The 23197-nt window shown below is 41.9% G+C and overlaps 1 protein-coding gene across 1 annotated transcript in view; it reads right to left on the minus strand.

Moving 5' to 3' along the window:
- Positions 1-407: 407 nt before the first annotated feature.
- LOC306772127 (calpain-1 catalytic subunit-like) overlaps positions 408-23197 on the minus strand; it is a gene marked incomplete at both ends in the record, with an annotated part of 30573 nt that continues 7783 nt past the window's right edge. The window contains 13 exons of the mRNA XM_079261540.1: positions 408-434; positions 540-592; positions 1910-2026; positions 2262-2340; positions 2480-2548; positions 2797-2858; positions 2952-3009; positions 3509-3577; positions 4117-4162; positions 4987-5195; positions 5546-5712; positions 14521-14681; positions 14815-14889. Of these exons, the coding sequence (XP_079117666.1) occupies positions 408-434; positions 540-592; positions 1910-2026; positions 2262-2340; positions 2480-2548; positions 2797-2858; positions 2952-3009; positions 3509-3577; positions 4117-4162; positions 4987-5195; positions 5546-5712; positions 14521-14681; positions 14815-14889 (1192 nt within the window). The remainder of the gene's footprint in view (positions 435-539; positions 593-1909; positions 2027-2261; positions 2341-2479; positions 2549-2796; positions 2859-2951; positions 3010-3508; positions 3578-4116; positions 4163-4986; positions 5196-5545; positions 5713-14520; positions 14682-14814; positions 14890-23197) is intronic.

Here is a 23197-nt window from a genome sequence, read left to right on the forward strand (position 1 = left end):
TCCAAAGTAAGGTTGTGTGATTTTCTTTTTCAACCAAATGTTATTCTAATTATTACTATGGCTAAAAAGAAATCTAACTTCTCTTTGGATAGTAGAAATTTTGACTATCCACTTAAAATAACACCAACAAAACTTAAGATATGATGCAATGGCAACAAAAAAAGTCTGCACTGGATCCATTTCTTTCTGATATTTAAAGTTCATTTCTTGATACCAAACCTTGGTGAAAATACAAAACATAAAGTCATTTCACTGTATGTAACACATATCATCTGCTGTGTGTGTCCGCACAGAGATTGTTTATACCTTTCATCTCTAATTAGCAAAAAAACAACAACAAAAACAAAAACATTTTGTATTTGGTTTTTTCTCCCCACAGAACCCTTGAGTTCATCCTGTCTGTCAGTTCAGGTGTACATCGCCAGGTACATCCACTGCAAAACAAAGGAGAAACAAAAGAAACAGAATAATTAGTGTTTCATAGTCTTTTCTTATCATCTGAACCAAAGTTTAGAAGGTTCCGAAGTTTAAATGAGCACCTCTGGTTCACGAAGAGTCATGGTCATCCCTTCTGCCAGCTGCTTGAAGATTTCTATTTAGAGAAATGGATATTTTTAATTTCTTGTAAAACACATGCAGACATGCAGCAGTAACTTTACTCTTGACTGTATGTGGAGCAGAGAAACTGAAGATTAAGTCCACATAACTCAAGTTACAGAAAGATTTTGGGGTTATTTTGCGCCACATATTCTTTTTTTCCACTTTCTCTAATTGTACATGATGCATGCTGTACTGCTGGCTGCTTCTGCACTGAGGTGTATCTTCTTCTCCAGGCATTATTTGTACAGCCTAAACAGCAGTCTGTGCGTTGTATTTAAGTTACTGTACTGTTGACATGAGACCCAGCAGGGAGTCTCTCAACATCAGGAACTTTGGTTTTTTGTGAGAAATCAAGCTACAGGGGAATCTATTGGAAAAGCTGCAGATAAAGGACACATTAAATAGCAGGAATTTCTTTTGATAAAAATGATTTTTACTGTGAAGCAGTGATGTTTACAACTCCAGCATCTTTTATTCCACATTTTTTGTTCCTAAACTCTTGCAAACAAACTTGTCCTTTTCTCTGCCCATATTTAGTCCACACCAGCAGTTAGTCTTTCCATATTTCCATACACAAACCAAGGAAAATTTGATTTGATTTGATTTTAAGATTCTTTTATTTGTTTTTAAGTCTTTGAACAGCTTGGTACCACAATATTTTATCCGACCTTGTTAAGGTTCATCAACCCTCCAGAGCCCTTAGGTCAGCTGACCAGACGCTGGACGCTCCTTGATGAAAACGAGAGGCGATTGAGCCTCCGATATTGTAGGAAACATTACCTCTGTCTGTACGGTCTCCAAATAGGCTTTTAATTTTCAAAATCCTCTTAAAACCAACTTGTTTACCCTGGATTTTGGCTGAGCAGAGTTCACTGTTTCTGTTGTTTTTGTTTGTTTTTATTGTTAGTGATTTTATTCTTCTGCTGTTAATGGTTATCTTCTGGTAATTTCAGTATATTTTTAAGTTTTATAGTAAAATATATACTAGCAGAAAATTAAATACAGCGACACACACACACTTGCACACACACACTCCTTGACACCAATCAGTCTTGCCAAGTTAAATGACTAAATGCACATTAGAGTATGGACAGTTTGTATTTTTTATTTATCTGAGTTTCTCTTCCTTTATTTACATTCATGATTCCATTATAATTTTATTTTTGCGTTTGCTGTATCATTTATTTTGCAAGTTTACGGCAGCCACTGAATAGAGATGAAATGTTGTTCTCTTGTGTGTGAACAATGAAAATGACAGCAGAGAATCATTTCAACAGCTTTATCTCAGCACATTTACACATGTACTCACGCGACATGCAGTCAAAGCGAAGGATGAGAGAGATGAAGCTCTCCAGCGTTATGTGTCCTGAAGAGGCGCCGTAACGCACAGCCATCAAATTCAGCATGTCATCACTGGTGCTCTTTCCTAACCAGCACACATAATGGAGAAAAAAGGTTTGATTTGTATTTGGTCAGTTCTAATCACCCAAAGTCTTTAAAATCTGTTTTATTGTAAATGGTTAATGATATTTTTTGCCACAGAATAAAACAATAAAGAATCTAAACGTACAGCGAGATGTTAATTGAGCTTGTATTTCCTCTAATGTTCCTATGTATGCATTTCATCTGTAGCAGCTGAGAAGAACTGAAAGATGGCGTACCTGAAGCAATGACGGCACTTCTCAGCTCATTCAGCGACAGAGTCCCTGTTTTTGAAGAATCACAACGGTAGAAAATGTCCTGGAGAAACAGAGACCGCTTGAGTCTGGGAATCTTAACCTCAGTTAGCAGATAGATCTGCATTTAGTACCTCTAACTAAAACTTATTGAGAAGGCAACTAATAAAAGAAAGAAAAAAGCTTTCATTTGCTAATTTTACCTTGTATGTTTCAATCTTCTTCCAAAGTCGAACAAACTTCTCCCCGTTCAGTCTGCCGGTGATTGATGTCTGTTTAACACTTCAGGAATTAGTGTTTGACATGTAGCTTCACGCCTCAGCCTGAAGCACTACTGTATTTTAAACTAGTGAAAGGGCGAGCAGGTTATAGCTGGACCGCTTCTTGTGTGTTTTATAAACTACATGTACTCCTAATTTTTTGTCTTTAAGCAAATAAACAATTAAAAAAAAGAGGAGGGAGGCAGGAAGAGCCTAATTTCCAGTAGAGTGATTCAAGTGAATTAGTTGTAGTAGGATACATCCATGAGAGCAACCATGCTGCGACAGGCATCGATGCTGAAGCCTCCAGATTTCAAGTCTCCTAAATGAAAAGAGGATAAAATACTATGATGTAGTTGATGTTAGCTAAATAATATCTTATGTATTCTAAACCTGTTGGCAATAATCTCCAAACCTGTCAGAATTTTGTCATTGAGGAGCCTCTGGAGCTGCTCAGCGTCCACTTCTTCATACTGGAAAAAAGGAAAAAACAAACAAACATGCATTTACGTTTGACTCGTGTTGTTTCATGATGGTGGAGATTTGAACAGTTGCTACTCTGTATGTTCGCCCTGTGTATGCGTAGGTATTCCAGCTTCATTCCACACTCCAGAGACATGCATGTTCTGGTAATTGATCACTCAAAATTGTCGCTAGGAGTGAGTGTGAGCAGGAATGGTTGTTTGTCCTTCAATGTTGGCCCTGTGATGGACTGGCACCCTGTCCAGGGTGTACCCTGCCTCTCGCCCAGTCATGGCTAGGATAGGCTCCAGCTCCCAGTGCCCTTAATTAGACTAAGTGGTTAGAGAAAGATGGATGGATGGATGGATGAATAGACGGATGGATGGATGGATGAATGAATGAATGGATGGATGGACGAATAGATAGATGGATGGATGGATGTAAATGAACTTCCACTAAGAAATGGGAACTGATCAAAATGTTGCAGATTTTCTAAAAGACACACGTTACCTTGTCAGAGAACTGACGGAACAGGGTCCTCTTACTGTCCTCATCAGCTCCGATTTGCTCTGAAATCGCCTAAAAAAGGGTATAAAATATACAGACCATCTTACATCTGTCTGTGTCATCATCCAGTCATATAAGCATATTATTGGAAAAAAAAAAAAAAAGTTTAGAATGTAAGCCGTACAGACAAAAATGGATTTAGCTGGAGGGAGGTGGGTTTAGAAAATGTTTGATGGTGGTGGGAATGGGGGGGAGCACAGACTGGAGAAGGATAGCACACGTAAATATGCTCTTTTTAAAAGAAAACAGATTTTAGCAAGAAATTTTGTGGTTATTAAGTACAGTTTTTATCCTTTGTAACAGGTAAAGTAAAACTTAACAAAAGTATCTCTTTTCTTTTACCACAAACTGTTTACTTTTTACCTAGGCCGCATGTCTCCCCAGACCATACCTTTGGACAAGGACTGGGTTAATAAATAGAAACAAATAATAGTTTTCAGGGAGTGGTGTTAGGTGTTACCGATGGCCCTCAACGTACTCTTGTTGAAAGACATAAATGTTCTGCAGTTTTCTTGATGTTTGATCAACATATTCAACCATCAAATAGTCACCTGTTCTGTTTCCATATGGTCATGGTTTGGGCCACCTGAATTCTCACTGAAAGGAAAATGAGACATAACACCATTACTTTGTTTTTTTCTTTTTATAATCAAGTAGTTCAGCAATCATGATACTGTAATAACTTGCATTTAACAATAGTTTCCAATAACTGTAAGATTGCAGTTTTATATTTAGGGCTCATGAACACTTTAGTCTGCTTTAAATGAACCCTGATCTGCTTCCATGGATAGTAAAGTCTATTTGGAGTAGTGTGAACATGTATTTACACTCTGTTGCAGACCAATGAAGCAAACTCTGGTCTGCTTAAAAACCGGGGATTCTGTTCCCTTGCAAGTGAACTCTGGTTCAGTTTGCTTGCAGTGTGAAAGCGAACAGACCATCCAATGAACCAGAGAGGAAAATGGTGTTGGATGTGTCGTAGCGCAACATGTCAGATAATTTGCCACCTCGCCTGCTGCTTATACCAGACAGATTCAAGTAAAAGCCATAGTAGGTTTGAACACCAAAGGAAAACCAGAAACCCCAAGACTTGACAAAAACTTGCTGCACTATTTGCTTGTGGTGAACGAGCCATTTTTGGTCCTGGAAATGAGCTGGCTTTTCTTCTTCTTTTGTTTGTCACGTGTCATTTTGAAGAATATTGCCCCTTACTGAACAGTTATTGTGAATATGTGACATTGTCCAGGTGGTCTGGTCCACCTAAATAAAATTTAGCCAAACCAAATGAAGGTGTGAAAATTTTGTAAATTACACACCAAATGGAACCAAGTCACTCGGACTATCCTAATGTGAATGGCCCCTTAAAAGTCAAACATGATGGATGCGGACTATTTAATAGTTTTAATGCAATAATTACTTACTGGACATGCGTTTCAGCCTTGGAGATGATGGTCAGGATGAAAGAGGCCGTCTCATTGGGGTTGAATGTACATGGCACAATCAGGTATTCACCAGGTTTGAGTGTCATCAGCTCCATCACCTCACGTGCGTTCACGAAGGTGTTAGTCTGGGCTACAGGACTGTTTCTTCTAAAAAAATCAGCTGTAAACTTCCCTCTCAGTCCCTTGTACTGGAAATGTCAGTGAAATAGTTGTTTTTTTTTTTTTTAATGATGTCCTTGAAATTGTCATGTATGTGAACTGTGTTTTGAAATTAAGCTTTAAAAAACTTACTTCTTCAGTCACCTTGAAGAAAGGGAAAAATAAAAGTTTTTAAGTGACATTAAAAATCACAGATATGAAAAATATTAAGTTTAATCATTTTGGTTACGAGGCACCCGAGACATTTTGTACATAATCATATTTAAAAAACCAATACTATGTTGTCAATATTAACTTTTAAATATGAATCACATCTATTCAACTGGACAAACTAAGTGGGGGTAAAATGTTCGAAAAGCGTTAAAAAAGCAATAAATACCTCGAACACAGAGAATCCAATGTGGAGGTTTTGAACCAGGCGCCTGTTCCTCTTGTCAGGCTTTTGCATGAGCGACACCAGAATATTTTTATCACTTTGTGTTTCGGCGCATTCGTTGGATAATTTTTCAATCTTGATCCCATACTGTGGATTAGTCCAGAAGCTGTCTGGAAGGAAAAAGGGAAGATGATTTACAGTTTTGTCAAAGGCGTCATGAATCTATTTGTTATAAGATAAATTACATCTTATGCACTGAAGTCCAGGTAGTTTTACATTAAAGTGTTTTTTTTTTGTTTTTTTTTTTTTTTACAACTAACGGTATGTTCAGACCAAACGCGTTTTCAGTGTCAAAAACGCTGAACGCTCGACGCTGGTCATTAAAGTACCACGTTTGTGTCCGACGCCCAAATCGCTCCCAACGCTCCTGCCGCGTCTGCCGCTTGTGTCTGGAGCGAGCGGCAAACGCGGCGGAAAAGAGAGGAGGGAGGCGGCGCTTTCCTTCCGGTCAGTTTGAATGATGGCGAATTCAGTAGAGATATGGCATGGTTTTATTTGATAAATAAAGCTAGAGGACGTTGTCATAGGGCAGTAATACTCGGTGTTAATACAACAAGAGCCGCACTCAGCAGAGAGCCGCCGCCGCCCCCAAACAAAACGTTGCTAGGCAACATATCCTGCTACGTTGCCAAATCAGTAACATTCAGCTTTTTAGCAAGGAATGGTTATCCTAAATATTGCACGGAGTAATGGCCTCTCAGCCCCGTGTCATTCGGCCAGGTAAGATGGGGAAGAAGGGGGGAGAGGGGGGAAGAAGGAAAAAGAGGGGAAAGGAGGAAAAATGAAGAAAAAATGTGGAAATTTCTGGGACATAAACACATGTCTAGTGGCCTGGAGATGTTTTTACATGTTGACCCAGGTCTGTCATGCAGTGAACGGGATTTGAACTCGCAACTAGGTGCTGGGCCTGCATTGAAGATCACGTGACATGGCCTCCGTCAGATGACGCGGAGAATACAATTAATATGAAGTAAACCTGATATGTTTTTATATTGAGGGTTATCTTTTTGCAGACACACGCATCTGAAATTGTAAATATGAAGTAGTGAAAATATTTCAACACCTCATTTACTCGTCTATTAATGTAATTCTGCATTTAGCTCTAATTCAATGGTAATTTCTGTTAATATTTCTTTTTTTTTCTCTTTCTCAAAAAGGAGCTGAGGAACCAGAAGCGATGCAGAACAGGGAGTCACGGCAGGATTTCAGTGGCTGACCTTTTTTAGAATTTATTAACCTGTTAAAGTCCATTTTTATTGGCATGAAAAAAATAACATTGTGTGTGTTTATAAAATATTGTAGTTAATAGAATGTAAGGAACCTGTTCTGTATATGGAATACACACACACACACACACACACACACACTATATAAATATAAATAACAAGAGCCTTTATATCGGTATGATATGTGTGTATATTTGTGTAGTGGCACTTCGTTTCTCTTCTTTACCACCACTTTGAAGTCAGTCTAGCAACTTTGTATTTATATTATTATAATAATAATTTTAGATATTTATAATAACATTAGATATTCATATGTGAATTGAATTGTAATAAAACATTTTTTTCTTACTAGTCTTGATTTCATTTACACAATTACTCATAATCACCACAATAAACATGTCAAACTCACTGTTTAATGTTCAGTCATTAAAAACAATAACATTGCTTTTGAATAAATACCAAAACAAAAAATTAAAACTATTTACAATCAATTTACAACTAATACTGTGCTGTTTAATCTTACTCTTAACTTTTACAAAAATATAATAAAAAAACAATTTTAAAAATGAGAATATGTACAACAACCACAACTATTTACAATTACTGTACAGCAAGTACTTTAACTTGTATTGAGGATACTTCCTCTGGTTTCATCCTAGTTGTGTCCACTTGAAACTGTACAGAAGGTTCACAATAAAAAGGTTTTAAAATGTTTTTAAAAAAAACATATAATTAAAAAGGAGCAAACAACACAAGTTACTATAACACTTAACTACAAACTATATACATCTATTTACAAAGTGCTTATTTCTGCCCCTTCCTCATCTCCTCCAGCCACTGTTCCTTTGTCAGGCTTTCAGACTGGGGGCAGTAGACCCTCCCACGGTAGTGGCTATGTCCAGTCTCTGCTGTGCGAAAGAGGCCACACTTCTTGCAGGTGTTTGCCTGCACAGTCCTCTTGTATGGCCTCTTTGTTGTTGGTTGCTGGGTTGTGGCCTGCATGGTTGAAGGCATGACAACCTGATAGAAGAAAACAGGTTGTCCTGCCTGTGTGAGGCCCTGGTGAGGAATCCCAGGTGCAGGGGCTGCTGGGCCTGGGAAAGCACCTGGTGCCACTGACAACTGCCTCTTCACACCGCCTTTTGGAAGGATGGTGCATGGTGCCTGCCTTTGCTTAGCCTGGCCAGCCGTACTCTCTGGCAGCCGGTACTGATGTTCATCCTGTGCTGGCACAGGATAAGAAGGCAACAGTCTTGCATCCATCAGTGGTTCTTCAGCTACTGCAATCTCTGAGGGTACACCAGTTCCCTGAAGCAGGACAGAAAGCTCCTGCTTTTTCTGTCTGCCATTGTGCCACTGAATCAGTGTTCTGGTTGACCTCCACAAGCTGCATGTCTGTTCCCTGCATGACCCGGGCATTACCAACAACCAGCTCCCTGATTTTACGGTAGTCCCTAATAATTAAGGACCACCTTGACTCTGCTCCTTTGCCTTTTCTTTTGGGGGCTGGATGCAGACCACACAGTCTGATGAAAATGGTCTCCACCAACCTGCAGCAGTCAGGCCATTGTGCAGGTGCACTACTTGCACCTAGCACGCAGCGGATTGTGCTCTCCACCCCTGGTGTTTTTGAGGGCTTCTTTGGGGTTCGGAAGTGTCCACTCAGAAGTCTGTCTTGGTGCCGCGCTGAATAAACAACCCGCTGCTTGTCCCCTTCGCTCAGGTTCTGCCAGAGTCCTATAATTTGGTCCGCCTGCAGGTTGCTGAGATAGAGAGAGGTCTGCTCCCGAAGCCCAACCAAGTACTCAGCAAGTCTGTCCACATGCTGGTATCCAGGCACATTCTGGTCATCAACAGCCTGCTAAAATCATTAAGCAGAAAACAGAAAATAGTTTAAAACCTTTTAACAGTTTTAGTTTCAATATACGTCAACATGCAGAATGTAGAAAACAGCAGCGAATAACTGTTACTGACCACAGTTTCTTCAGAGGTGTCCCCAGCCTCAGAGATGCTGGGAGCCAGTGGGGAGGAGGTGCCAGGAGCCAGTGGGGAGGAGGCGCTGGGAGTCAGTGGGGAGGAGGCGCTGGGAGCTGCTGTGGAGGAGATGCTGGGAGCAGGCTGAACCTCTATATCCAGCACTGTGGGGTCATCTGTGAGGTCAGAAAAACCCTCATCGTCCTCATCTGCCGCCACATCATGCTCCTCCACCAAGCGGGCAGTCTCCTCTGAGTCCGGGTTCATGTCCTGCAGGGCCTGACCAGTCTGCCGGAACAGATACTGCACTCCTATGAGCTCACCTGAGACACAACAACATAAATAAAGCACAATGCAGATTGGAATGAGTAAAAACCAATCAGCTCATCAGAATCATAAAATACATTAAATATAAATATAAATTTCCCCCCTCAGCAACACAGTTTTTCTGTGAGGAGCTGTCAGAGAGATGCAGCTTTGTACTTTTCCTTTGGCAGGTCATTCTGTCATTACCTGTGTAACGTGAGGGTGGACAGAACTCTGGTGCCACCTTTCTGCCAAACAGCTTCTCGTAGTTCTGGTTGACAGAATGCAGCAGATCACCAGAGTAGCAGCACAAAGGAGACTTCTCAGTCGCCATGGCAGCAACGCGCCGGTCCTGGTTCCACCTGTGCAGACCTTCCAGCAGGTAAACCTGGAAATTCAGGCTGTTGGCACTGGTCCCTACAAGTACAATGAAATGCAACATGAAATATCAAAAGCATTTTTGACATAAACATCACATCAAATGAACAAACACGCATATAATAAGATACACATTTTAGTGTCACACACCTGGTATGAAGCGGTTTAGGTGCAGATGAAAAGACTCCAAGGAAGTAGAGCCTCTGGCACACCTAAAGACCGGCAGCCGCACACCTCCCTTGGTCAGCTCTCCAGTTTTAATGTAGAGCGCAACACCTGGTGGATCTTGGATGCACTTTACATGCTTCTTCTGGACCCGCCAGATGTGCTCCATCCTCTCCTGATCAAACAGAGGAACGCCAAGGGAGTCGTTGCCACGGGAGCCCATAAGTAAAGCAAACAGCTCCTCCAGCAGCTTAACTGTGGTGTCCACTCCTCGTGTCCTCCGTCTGCAGTGGAGAGCCAACTCCTCCCTGGTCAGGTGTCTGTTCACATCTGCAGATGACAGTCCCTGGTTCCGAAGCTGCTGGGCCTTGGCTTCACGCAACAGCGCTAAGTCAGCTGCATCCCACTCAAAAATGCACGCTGAGATGCGTGCCATGTAGAGTGGGTACAGCTGATGGGCATCAGTGGTGCATCCCAGGGCAAGCCGTCGCATAAAATGCCAGATGTCCAGCCGTACCAGAAGCTGAGGCCACCCGCTGAATCTAGCCTCCAGCTTTGTTGTCTCTGTAGCCTCAGCACAGCATCCACAGTCCACATACAGGACAACAGGGGGATCCACACTGGCCTGCTGGTACCTCCTCACCAGGTCACCAGCCATCCTGTCTAAACCAGCTCCCTCCTGAGCAGTCAGGACACTGATTAAAATCTGGCCATACTCATTTCCCACAGAGGTGAGCCAGAGAGCTGTCCCTTTGGCTGTCCCAGCCAGCTTCTTTGTGATCTGAAGCACAAAACATGAACAGAGACACACAATAAGATGGAGACATGTAGAAATCCAGCTAGTGGTTTATTGAAGCCTATTTTGCAGAAAATAAGATGATTCAACCTTTTTTGTGGAGTCCATCTTCAGAATGGTGCCAAAGGTTGATGTAATGTGCGCCTTGATGTCCTCCAGCCTGGTCAAGATGTCCTGGCTGTAGACGGACAGAAGCCACCTGCAGCTGGGCACAACATCTGGCTTTGGAGGTTCCGGGAACTTTACAGGCAGCAATCCAGGGCGCTGGAGGAAGCTCATGCACTCCGTGGTGTACCGCGATACACGTTGGAGCCACTCCTCTGTGTGGTTCTCCCTCAGCTGTTTCAGTACCCGGGTTGGGCTGTTGCCAAGGCCCCTCTCCCGCAGAAGCCGAATCACCCTCACGTCACAGGCATACCTTGGTCACAGATAAATATATCAGTAAGAATGTACAGCTTTGACTTGAACATGGAAAAAGAGAAAAAAGACACTACTCACTTTTGAGTCATGATGACCCAAAATTCTGACCTGTGAGCCAAGTCCAGCTGTTGGAGGACAGCCTGGCTCCAGGACACATGAGAGGCTTTACACCTGGCACAAGTCAGCGTCTCAGTGACCATGGTGTACATGCGGTCTATGTCCAGGACCCGCCGTGCCCTCTTGTGCAGCCCTGCTCCTGTCAGCTGATGCCCAGCACAAGAAGGATTGGGGCAGACCACCTTAACCTTCCACAACTTGTAAGGCATCCAAACAAGTAGTGGATGGGCAAAAAAGCGGTCTGGGGAAGGTGCCTGGTGGTAGAGGTGACTCGGCTGAGGTGGGTAGTACCACAGCTTCAGGTTGTCCTGGAGTTCCAGTCTGCCCTTCGCCCCCATCCTAAACAAAGCTTTGGATATCCACCTATGGTCTTCAGGTGGAAAGCCCTCTGCCCACAAACGGGGAAGCTGAGGAGTTGCAGCAGGAAAACAATGTGTAACTATACTTAGTTCTGGTAAAATACACTGCTGCAAAAGTATTCGTGTTTAAAGCACAGTGCTAGAACACTTACTGACACAGGAGCAGCCAGTGGTGTCTCAGCTGGTACTGCTGGTGCCTCTGTTTGGGAGCCTACGGCCTGTATGAAGTTTAAGAATCAGATATTAAAATCTACAGGATAAATCTCTAATCCTGTACATTGAATGAAGTCTAGAACTACAGATGCTCGAGCTGAAAATGTAATCACTCACTGATATGGCAGTGCTGACTGGAGGAGCAGGTGTCTCCTGGCGTTCTGTGACCTGTTTCTATAAAACAGAGTCTAAGTCACATGTATTAACAACACACTTTTACACAGTTGACTTTTGAACCCCCTTTACCTGTGTCACTTTCCTGGCCATGGCAAGGTTTGGCTTTGCAGCTGCGCTAAGTGAACCACCATATCTTGGTTTGGTAAACTGAAAGTTAAGAAGCAAAAGACTGTATAAAGACAAGCCATTTGATGAATCTATTGATAGTACATGTAGGAGCAACAACAACTAAATACCATAGACAAATTCAGTGGTGGTCGCTGTTTGTGGCCTTCAGCTCCCTTCATTTGTGTCAGCCCAGCAGACTGGGCAGCACCTGCAGCTGAAGTCTGTGACATCAGGGCACCCTGGACAGCAGGAGCTGGCTGGACAGCAGGAGCTGGCTGGACAGCAGGAGCTGGCTGGACAGCAGGAGCTGGCTGGACAGCAGGAGCTGGCTGGACAGCAGGAGCTGGCTGGACAGCAGGAGCTGACTGGACAGCAGGAGCTGGCTGCTGTTTAATGGCAAAGTAGGTTTAACACTGGTCACTTTGTGATGTCATATTTGTACTATACTACAAAACTACTGTGTTTTTCGCCTACCATCTGGATGTGGAATCCACACACACATCTCCTCACACTACCAAACAGGGACGTCTGCCCATGCTGCATCATTGGACATTTCTCAATCTAAAAAGAACATTTGAAGATTTATCTCCATGTTATTCAGTTGTGTGTGTTGTAGCAGAAACCATTTTGAATTTTTACTTAATCAAATATTTATTAATGTGTGAAAATCCGGTTTATGCTGTTGCATTTAGTACAAATTAAGTATAAAAGTAAACACCTGATAAAGACACACATACCCTCTGATACAGCCCGTACCACTTCTTCTGTCTGGGTGCTGGCCTGTTGCCCTCACCTGGAGGCCATGATCCTGTGGAGGCGAAGCTCTTGAGGCGTGCCATCCAGACAGTGTCGGGCATTGCTTTGTGGGACTTCGATGCCTTTGGTTGAAGATGATTTAAAAGTAAATGGTAACAACATAAGAGCTTATCAAGCCTATACAAAAACTAAAAGAATAAAAACCCATAATGATTATGATGAGACACTGTCCTCAATGACTAGACCTAACGTCTGGTAATGATTAGGTAAAATACTCCAAAATATGTCCAACCACTCAATCACCTCAAGCCTGGTTAATAATATCTGGGACCTGTTATTAGTAAATATGATTTAAAAAAAAAAAAAAAAAAGCTCTGTCAGACAGGCCAGTTGTCAATCAGCAGCTCCTATATGGAGGATTGTGGATATATTATTACTACTGGCTTTAATATGGTCTTTAGTTTGTTATCTTGTATGACCTTCAGCTTCCTGTTTGGTCCCAGTACTGATATATTCTATATGTTGAGAAATTTTGCTGGGTTTGTTAAAGTACTTCATAGACAAAAGTTAGCTTGGCATGGTTATCCAACAGGACTAACATACTGACCCGAATACAGGACAGTACTGATTATAAAATGACCCCTATTTTCCCACTTTTTTTTAAACGCGGTAGTTTATGCCGACGACCATATATGATGATGGTTAATCCCCATGATGTGATTTTTATTTTAAATGTCTTAAGAAGCCGAGGGCGAGAATGAATAGGACATGACTGAAAACAAAGCCACATCTAACATAACCTCGGTGTAATAAGCACGTAAATAATATTTTATAGACCAAAGTTATCTTAGCTTTAATAGCTAACAACTTGGTTAATCCCACATATGAAACGTTTTTCATCGACTCGCTCGGGAAATGGGAATGGGAAAAAAAGACACGACTGTGAAACCAATGTCGAGTAACATCGGCGTAAAACCGGGAAATTTTTATTTTTACACATCGATGTACATCATACAGCATTTTCATGAATGAGCCGATACTTACCATGTCGCTAAATAGACCGCTTTCACTCGTAAATTCTTGTTCACTCCGACTGTTCCCAAGAACTTCCAATTTACATACGGATTTAACCTTCGACCTCCCGTAACCTTTACCTTCATTAAACATTTTACATTGCGATACGTAACTTTCACGACGTCATTGGCCGTCAGCTTTCAACATTTCTCCAACGTGATTGGTCGGCAACTTCAACATTTTCAACATTTCTTGAACGTGATTGGCTAGAATCTTCAACATTTTCAACATTTCTTGAACGTGATTGGCCGGCAACTTCAACATTTTCAACATTTCCTGAACGTGATTGGCCGGCAACTTCAACATTTTCAACATTTCCCCCGGACCATTCTTCGGCAGCTGGCGCTCACCACAGGAATCCTCCAGGAGCTGCGAGCTGATCGCTCTGATTGGTTGACGCCCCGTGTCGAGCGGCCAAAGTTCAGCTTTGTCCATCTCTGGCTTTTGACGCGCGTTCCGCGCGGAACGCCGACACCCAAAACGCTCAAAACGCGGCGCAAGAAAGCTCGACGCCCCCTTGCCGCGCCTCCCCATAGACTTTACATGGAAACCTGCCGCTTTTGACGCTCAAAACGCGTTTGGTCTGAACACACCGTAAGCAAATACTGTTTGCAATATTCAGTTATTCTTTATGGGTTTTCATGATATTTGTTTAAGCATTCATCCCATTATTCCTCAGTCTCTGGGATTAATGGGATGAAGTAAATAAAAAAAATAAACATCATATGCATGTTAGAAGATGCGCAATAATTATTTAATAAGCTCAGTATGTAAAAGTATGATAATAAAACCTTGAGTCCCCACAAAATTTGCAAGGATTTTGCACAAGTCCACATTTATTGCAAGTACCGGGGTTATTCAAACAGCCTCCAGCTGTAGTTCCTGCAACCCATCGGCCCTCGTAGAACGAGGTCTTCCAGTGACAAGTGGAGCTTCCGTCGAGGAAGTCTGGGCACAGGCAGCAAATGTCGAGATCTGAGTAGAACCTGCAGAAGTCTTCCAGGGTCATCCTTTAAAAAAAAAGATGATTTAAAAAAACATTTTAAGTGCTGCTGGACTGATGTGACAGTCATGTGACAGTGATGCAGAGAAATACAAATGTGTTGCCTCTTGCATTTTAGAAAATGGATGTTACATTCTTACCAAAACTCTCCATCATCACGGTCTGAAAGACACATGTCTCGGTCCTGAGGACTCACAGTGTGCCACAGCTGCGACCTGTACAGACAGTGTGTGCAAAAAGGAAGCAGAAAGACAAAATTCTTAGAAAGTCTTCTTGGCATGGCTGTGCATTCACAGCTGTAGCATGTATGCAGGTATACTACTACTGTATGCATGCATACACATAAGAAACTGAAGCCATTTCCAGTCTAACCAGTCTCCAAGCTGCAAGTTCAGACTTTGGTTTTTTTTTTTTTTTTTTTTTTTTTTGCTGTTTTGCAAGACAGCTTGTTTGGAAAGTTTAAACCAAAGACAAAAGAGCATCTTTCTTTCACAATCTCTGTTGAATTAGTATCAAGACAAGTCTTTACTTCTGAGACCGGTTTCAAATTGTGCCTCACAAATTATTCATTCATTCATTCATTCATTCATTCATTTTCCGAACCGCTTATTCCAATTCAGGGTCGCGGGGAAGCTGGAGCCTATCCCAGCTGGCTTTGGGCGACAGGCAGGGTACACCCTGGACAGCACGCCAGTCCATCGCAGGGCCACACAGAGAGACGAACAACCACACTCATGCTCACACTCATGCCTAGGGGCAATTCAGAGTGACCAATTAACCTAACATGCATGTCTTTGGATGGTGGGAGGAAGCCTCACAAATTATTCAACTAAAATTCAAGACAAAAGGCAGATGATTGTCACAAAGTAACACTGAAAAAAAGTACATATTAGCTTGTTCCCATAGCCCCAGTGTAGAATGTAAAGTAAAGATCACATGGGATGTTATTTACAGGTATCCCATTTTAAAGAAATGCTGTTTAAGGTTGCAATATACAAAACTGATTAGCTTGGGAAACCCTGAAGACCAAGTGTGAAGCAGATATGACACATACGGAAACAAACTTCTGGGATGCAACGCATAGCTCAGTCATCAAAGAGACTCAAGTCTTTGCTCCTTTGCATTACAAGAACCAATTTGAGAAGATTGTAGCATGTGGTCAGGATGTCTTCTAGGTGCCTGTAGAGAAGATTTAGTGGACATTCTCCACTGTTTTGGAGGAAAGAATAATGACCGTATAACCCTGCTATGTCATATGTGTAGCCCGGTCTAAAATTTCATTACAGACCCAAAGGACTAAAATATAAATATGTTAAAACCCTTTATTAAAATGCATTAAATATTGTTAATCACAGTAAAACATAGTTAATTTCTTCTGTTAAAATGTGTTCATAAATAGTTATAAAAGTCAGATATAAACCAACCCAAGGTTTTGTCATTTAGTTTGGGAAAAATGCTATTCGCCACAAGTTTGTTTGGAACGTACTTATCAACATGTGCTTTTGGTTACCAATCAACTTGATGTGTTGTCAATATTGTATTCTCTGTTATCATATTGGTTGATGTAAACTCCATGGCCAATCACATGCATAAGGGCGGGATCTAAGACAGGAAGTGAAGGGAAACAGCTAGGATTGAGGCATTCAGCTAAAATGACGGGTGGATGTTACATTCTGAAATATTGTTATGAAGTTGTGAAATAACCAAAAACCACATGTGTATTGGAAGAAACCCTCAGAACTTTATTCTCTAATTTTTGTTTCTTTAATCTTATTTACTAAATATGATCTTTTGACTTTAAACTTTTTGTGTTATGTCTTAATTGCCTTACAGAATAACGGGTGTTATTGATTTCCAGCTACAGTTGTTATTCTGAGTGAACATAAACTAGAGTATTTTACATTTTCTCCTTGGGAGATGGAGGCACCGCCATAATTAAAAAACCTAAATAAGTGTAAATGGTTAAAAGCTACTTATTATTGTTTCTCCTGTTTACCAATATTAATTTATTTGTATTTAAGTAACGTACTCAGGGCCCCACTCATTGTACTATCACCAATCTTAACCAAAGGGTTAATATCTAGCTACTTGGGTTGGGTGCTACATAAATTGGAGGCACCCCTGGGATAACTTTCTTTTCTTCTGTTCAGTCCCTTGATATAAAAAGTCTATTGTAACTTTTAGTAGTAACTAAACATAACTTCAGTTTTCTGAAAGAGACTTTTTAAATTCATTCTCTCTTTATAAACGCAAGCTTTCTTAGCTAAACTATGGCCACTCAAAGTAATTTTTCACAACCTGATTTAGCTAATTGGTGCCGAGGTGAAGGGCTTGACCAGTCACATGCCATCCTAGTGCTTGGTATCCCAGAAGGGGAGGAAATATCTGCTGTTGAAGCAACATTGGAACAAATTAAAGCTTTGGGCAGAGTAAGAGTGAGAGGAAAAATGTTTAATGCTGAGAACCAAACCTTGACCATGCTATGCGAATGCCGTGAAGAAATTGATTCTACTAAAGTCCCACCAGAAGTGATTTCCACTATAGAAGGAATTAAATGGACAATCGTCATCTCTGAACCCAAAACCATCACAGACCCTTTCACAGAGAAATTGGACAAATTTCTACAGGATGAAGGGAAAACAATGATGACATTAAGAGATTATTTGCTCCCACCACTTCATGGAACAGCAATCCAGAGTCAATCATTTGTGCAGTAAGTGATGGTTTTCAGCCCAGGCCAAATGAAAGCAGTTCATACAGGCGTCTTAGGATCTTTTCTGGGCTCCATCCAACTCCAACTGGTGAAGAAAATTTGGACAGCTGGCTAGAGCAAGCAAAGTTCATGGTTGAAGAGTATGAGTGCTCAGACAAAGAAAAACGAAGAAGGATTATTGAGAGTCTCAAAGGACCAGCTTTGGAGATAATTCAAGCAGTACGCACATCCAATCCTATGGCAAGTCATATGGACTACATACAGGTACTGGAAAATACCTTTGGAACTTCAGAATCCGGAGAGGAACTGTATCTCACATTCAGAACTATGCACCAAAGACAAGGTGAATGCTTATCAGATTTCTTACTCAGATTGGAAAGATTGCTGAACAAAGTAGTGCAGAGAGGAGGTCTCCCAGTCAGTAAAACAAGACTTGAGCAGCTCATTAAAGGTGCAACTGAATCAGACCTTATGCTACTTCAGCTAAATCTAAGAGGGAAGTGTGGTGATCCCCCAGCATTTCTAAACCTGTTGAAAGAGATTCGTGAGGAGGAAGAGCGCGAAGCAGCAAGACACAAACTCAAAAAACCAGCACAACGACCGTATGTGCGGGCAGTACAAGTAGGAAGTGAAACCGACTCAAAAGGCAGTCAGCAACCTGATCTTCAGACAGAAGTTCAAGAGCTAAAAGCAAAACTCAAAGAGCTAAACAAACAATTACAGTCTGCAGAGTTGAGTCACAAGAAAGAGTCCAGAGAAAAGACAAAAGACAAGTCAGACACAAACCCTGAAGTGCAACAGCTACAAAAAGAAGTCAAAGAGCTAAAAACTCAGTTAAGCATGATGTCAGTAAAGTCAAAACAAAATACAAAAGAGAGATGCCAGTACTCTAAATTCAAATCTGACTGCAGTACAAAGTATGCTGCACCAAAGTCCAAGAGTAGTAAAGAGGCAGACTACTTTTGTTACAGATGTGGAGAAAACGGCCATATTGCAACGAAATGCACAGCCCCTGAAAACTCACAAAAGGTGATCATGAAGCTTATTCTCCAAGTACGAGGTAGCACTGATGGACAAAAAGACCGCACAGCTGATGAAGATGAGCGCGTTGCTCGAGTCAGTACTGCAAACGTCTCACCCCAAAGTGCAGATATTCCTGAAGGTCTTATTGGTCCATCATCCATAGCTCCCATAAAAGTAAATGACATCTCATGCAATGGTCTTATGGATTCTGGGTCAATGGTAACAATCATTTTCGAGGATTGGTACAATGCCAATATACCAACAATCCCTATACATCCCATTTCCAGTCTAGCTATCTGGGGTCTATCAGCCGAGTCATATCCTTACTGTGAGTATGTAGTGGTAGAGATGGAGTTTCCCGAGGATGTAACAGGTGTGAAAGGGCCCGTTAATGTCCTAGCTCTCGTTTGTCCTGAGCCACCACAAGGTCATGAAACCCCTGTAGTTGTTGGTACGAATGCTTTTCTGTTCTGCCGCTTATTCCAGCTGTGTAGAGACAGTGGTAGTGAATGTAAAGTCAGCTCCAAGAGAGTACAAGCAGTTTATGACCAAATACAAACTCAGTCTTTGAAGTCACAGGCAGCAGACAACCCTGTAGGACAAGTCAAATGGCTAGGTCCTGGACCACTTACTATTGCTTCTGATGAAAAGTGTTATGCCACTTGTAAAGTAGAGCAGAAGGTTACTAAGCCCAGAGATGTTGTCCTGGTTGAGGCACCAGCCATGCCCCAGTTTCCATCTGGTGTGTTAGTGCAGCCAGGTGTTGTCCCAGAGAGTGACATAGACGAGAATCACTTTGTTGTTCTATTGCATAAGTCAGAGAAACCTACATCGATTCAAGCTGGCACAGTTATCGCTGAAATGCATGTAGCAGATGTAGTCACAAACCCTAAAGCTCTAGAGTCTGAGACTAGCACTTTAGATCCCGAACTCTTTTGTTTTGGTGATTCACCTGCCCCCGAAGAGTGGAAGAAAAGGCTACAGCAAAAGTTAGCTGAGAGGCAAAATGTGTTCTCCTTAAATGAATGGGACGTGGGTTTAGCTAAAGATGTAGAACATCACATCAGGCTTAGCAATTCTACTCCTTTCAGAGAGCGATCATGCCGCTTAGCTCCCGCAGACATTGAGGATGTAAGGCAGCACTTACAGCAGCTGTTAGTTGCAGGGATCATTAAGGAGTCTCGAAGTCCATTCGCATCGCCTATTGTGGTCGTACGAAAAAAGAATGGCTCCATCAGAATCTGCATAGACTACAGAACTTTGAACAATCGTACCATCCCAGACCAGTTTACTGTCCCACGGATCGACGATGCCTTAGACTGTCTTTCAGGCAGCAAATGGTTCTCAGTCCTGGATCTCCGGAGTGGATATTATCAGATTCCCATGTGCGAGGAAGACAAGGAGAAGACTGCGTTTATCTGTCCCCTCGGATTCTATCAATTTGAAAGAATGCCGCAAGGTATTACAGGAGCACCTGCCACTTTTCAGAGGCTTATGGAGAAAGCCGTTGGCGATATGCATCTTCTCCAAGTCATCGTGTACCTTGACGATATAATCGTGTTTGGCAGAACCCTCGAAGAACATGAGCAACGTCTTCTAAAGGTCTTGGATTGTCTTGGAGAATTCGGTCTCAAAGTGTCAGTAGACAAGTGTCAGTTCTGTCAGTCCCAAGTGAAATACGTTGGTCACATCGTTTCAGAAGCTGGCATAGCCACCGATCCAGAAAAAGTGGCTGTTGTCAAAAACTGGCCAGAACCCACAAACCTAAAGACCCTTCGCTCATTTCTTGGGTTTTGTGGGTATTACCGCAGGTTTATTGCAAACTGCTCAAGCATTGTCCGTCCTTTGACTGAGCTAACAAAAGGCTACCCACCTACACAGAAACACAAAAAGGCACAAGGCAAAGATCCATCCAAGACTTACTTCAAACTGTCAGAACCATTCAAAGAGTGATGGGACCAATCCCGTCACCAAGCATTTAAACAAATCATTGACTGTCTGACCAACGCTCCTGTGCTAGCATTTGCAGATCCCACCAAATCATATGTCTTGCACGTAGATGCTAGCATGAATGGCTTGGGTGCCGTGCTTAATCAAGAGTACCCTGAGGGCCTCAAGCCAGTTGCCTTTGCGAGCCGAAAACTGAGTGATTCGGAACGAAACTACCCAGTACATCAACTCGAGTTCTTGGCACTGAAGTGGGCGATCGTGGACAAGTTTCATGACTACCTTTATGGAGCCAAGTTCGTAGTAAGAACGGACAACAATCCATTAACATATGTGTTGACTACCGCCAATTTAAATGCTGTCGGACATAGATGGCTTGCAGCTTTAGCCACATACGGCTTCAACATTCAGTATCGGCCTGGTCGTCACAACATAGATGCTGATCTATTATCACGACAGTACACCCATGACTCTGAACAATGGACAGATATTCCACAGTCTGCCATAAATGCTATTTGCAAAAAAGAGTTCAACAGTGAGACTACTAAGTCTTTGGATAGACTAGTGGACCAACTTGGCGTCCTTCCATCTGTGATTCCAGAGGCTTATGCTTTTCCAGTGAGTCTGAAATCAACCACATTGGATCAGTTAACTACCAAAGACTTGCAAGTTGCTCAAGATTTCGATCCAGTCATCGGTCTCATCAAACAAACCATCCAAACTGGACAACCACTAGTTCCATCGAAAAATCAACCACCTGATGTAACTTTGCTCAGTCGTGAGAGCTCCAAACTGGAACTCAAAGACAAACTACTGTACACACAGCGGAACCTACCCAACAAACAGCTGGTTTTACCAGAACAGTTCCGAACCAGTGTAATGAGATTGTTACATGATGAATGTGGACATCTTGGTGTAGAGAAAACCACAGAATTGCTCAAGGATCGTTTCTATTGGCCTCGAATGAATGCTGATGTGGAGAAATACATAAAAACTTGTGGACGCTGTATTTCCAGAAAAACACTCCCGCAACGTTCATCCCCACTGAATCAGATCACTAGTAATGGCCCTTTAGATCTAGTCTGCATTGATTTCATTCAAATAGAGCCAGACAGCAAAGGAGTCGCTAATGTACTAGTAGTAACTGATCATTACACCAGATACGCTCAGGCATTTCCTACAAAAAACCAAAAGTCAGTCACCGTTGCCAAAGTCTTGTGGGAAAAGTACTTCGTTCATTATGGACTACCTGCCAGAATACATTCGGATCAAGGCAGAGACTTTGAAAGCCGCCTTATAAAAGAACTCTTATCCATGCTTGGAATTAGAATATCACGTACCTCGCCGTATCATCCACAAGGTGATGCTCAACCGGAATGTTTCAACAGAACACTTCTCTCAATGCTTGGAACACTTGAAAACGTGCAAAAACAAAATTGGAGTCAACATATCAGTCGGTTAGTACATGCGTATAACTGTACAAAAAATGAGTCTACCGGATACTCTCCTTACTACTTAATGTTCGGACGCAATGCCCGATTGCCCGTCGACCTTTGTTTTGGTATTGCTCTTGATGGTGATTCGGAGATATCTCACCTACAGTATGTTGATAAAATGAGAAAAGAACTCCAACAAGCTTACCATCTAGCTACAGAGAGTGCAACCAAGAGTCATCTGAGAAATAAATCACGTTATGACCAGCGAGTAAGAGACCAACCTCTACAGGAAGGAGACAGAGTCCTGATAAGAAATGTCGGCCTTACTGGAAAACACAAACTACAAGATAGATGGAGATCTACACCATATATTGTCATCAAAAAGTTACCAAACTTACCTGTATACAGAGTCAAATCAGAACAAGGAACTGGAAGTGTCAAAACTCTACACAGAGACCACCTACTACCAATCGGTTACCTTGTAAGGATTCCCAAGAATTCTGAACAAACTAAAAGAGTCAGAACACCAGTTACCAGGAGACAACATGCTCTTAGACATCAAGCACCTGACCAAAATGCTCAAACATCTGATGTTTCTTCAGAATCTGAGTATGAGTATGCTTACGAGTCTCCAACCTGTGACAATGTCAGGCGATCCTCATCACCATTTGACAGACTCCAAACAGAATCTACTCCCTCTGAAAGTTCCCCCTCATCTGAGAATGAACAGGATCTGGATGAAGGACAATCTGCCAGTTCACAAGAACAGGAATGTCGGTCCTCAAATGTGGAAGCAGAAACTAATGGTACAGCTGAAGATACTGACGTAGAGTTACGAACTTATACAAGCCCTAAAATCAGAAAGTCAACGCGTGAAGTGAAGCCAGCCATCCGCTTGACCTATGATAAACCTGGAGGCCAAACTGAGGAACCTGTGACAATTGTGCACCAAGGCATGGTCATTCAGTAGAACCTCAGTACCAGAGGAAATTCTGATCCAGTAAAACTGCCTAGACATCCCAGAACTTGCCCCTATCAATCTAAGTCTAAACTGTATAGTTAGATGAGGACATCTAAGCCTTTTAGAAGGGGAGGATGTAGCCCGGTCTAACATTTCATTACAGACCCAAAGGACTAAAATATAAATATGTTAAAACCCTTTATTAAAATACATTAAATATTGTTAATCACAGTAAAACATAGTTAATTTCTTCTGTTAAAATGTGTTCATAAATAGTTATAAAAGTCAAACCAACCCAAGGTTTTGTCATTTAGTTTGGGAAAAATGCTATTCGCCACAAGTTTGTTTGGAACGTACTTATCAACATGTGCTTTTGCTTACCAATCGACTTGATGTGTTGTCAATATTGTATTCTCTGTTATCATATTGGTTGATGTAAACTC

The sequence above is a fragment of the Telmatherina bonti genome, assembly GCF_933228915.1.
Source record: "Telmatherina bonti genome assembly, chromosome: 22".
NCBI lineage: Eukaryota > Metazoa > Chordata > Actinopteri > Atheriniformes > Telmatherinidae > Telmatherina > Telmatherina bonti.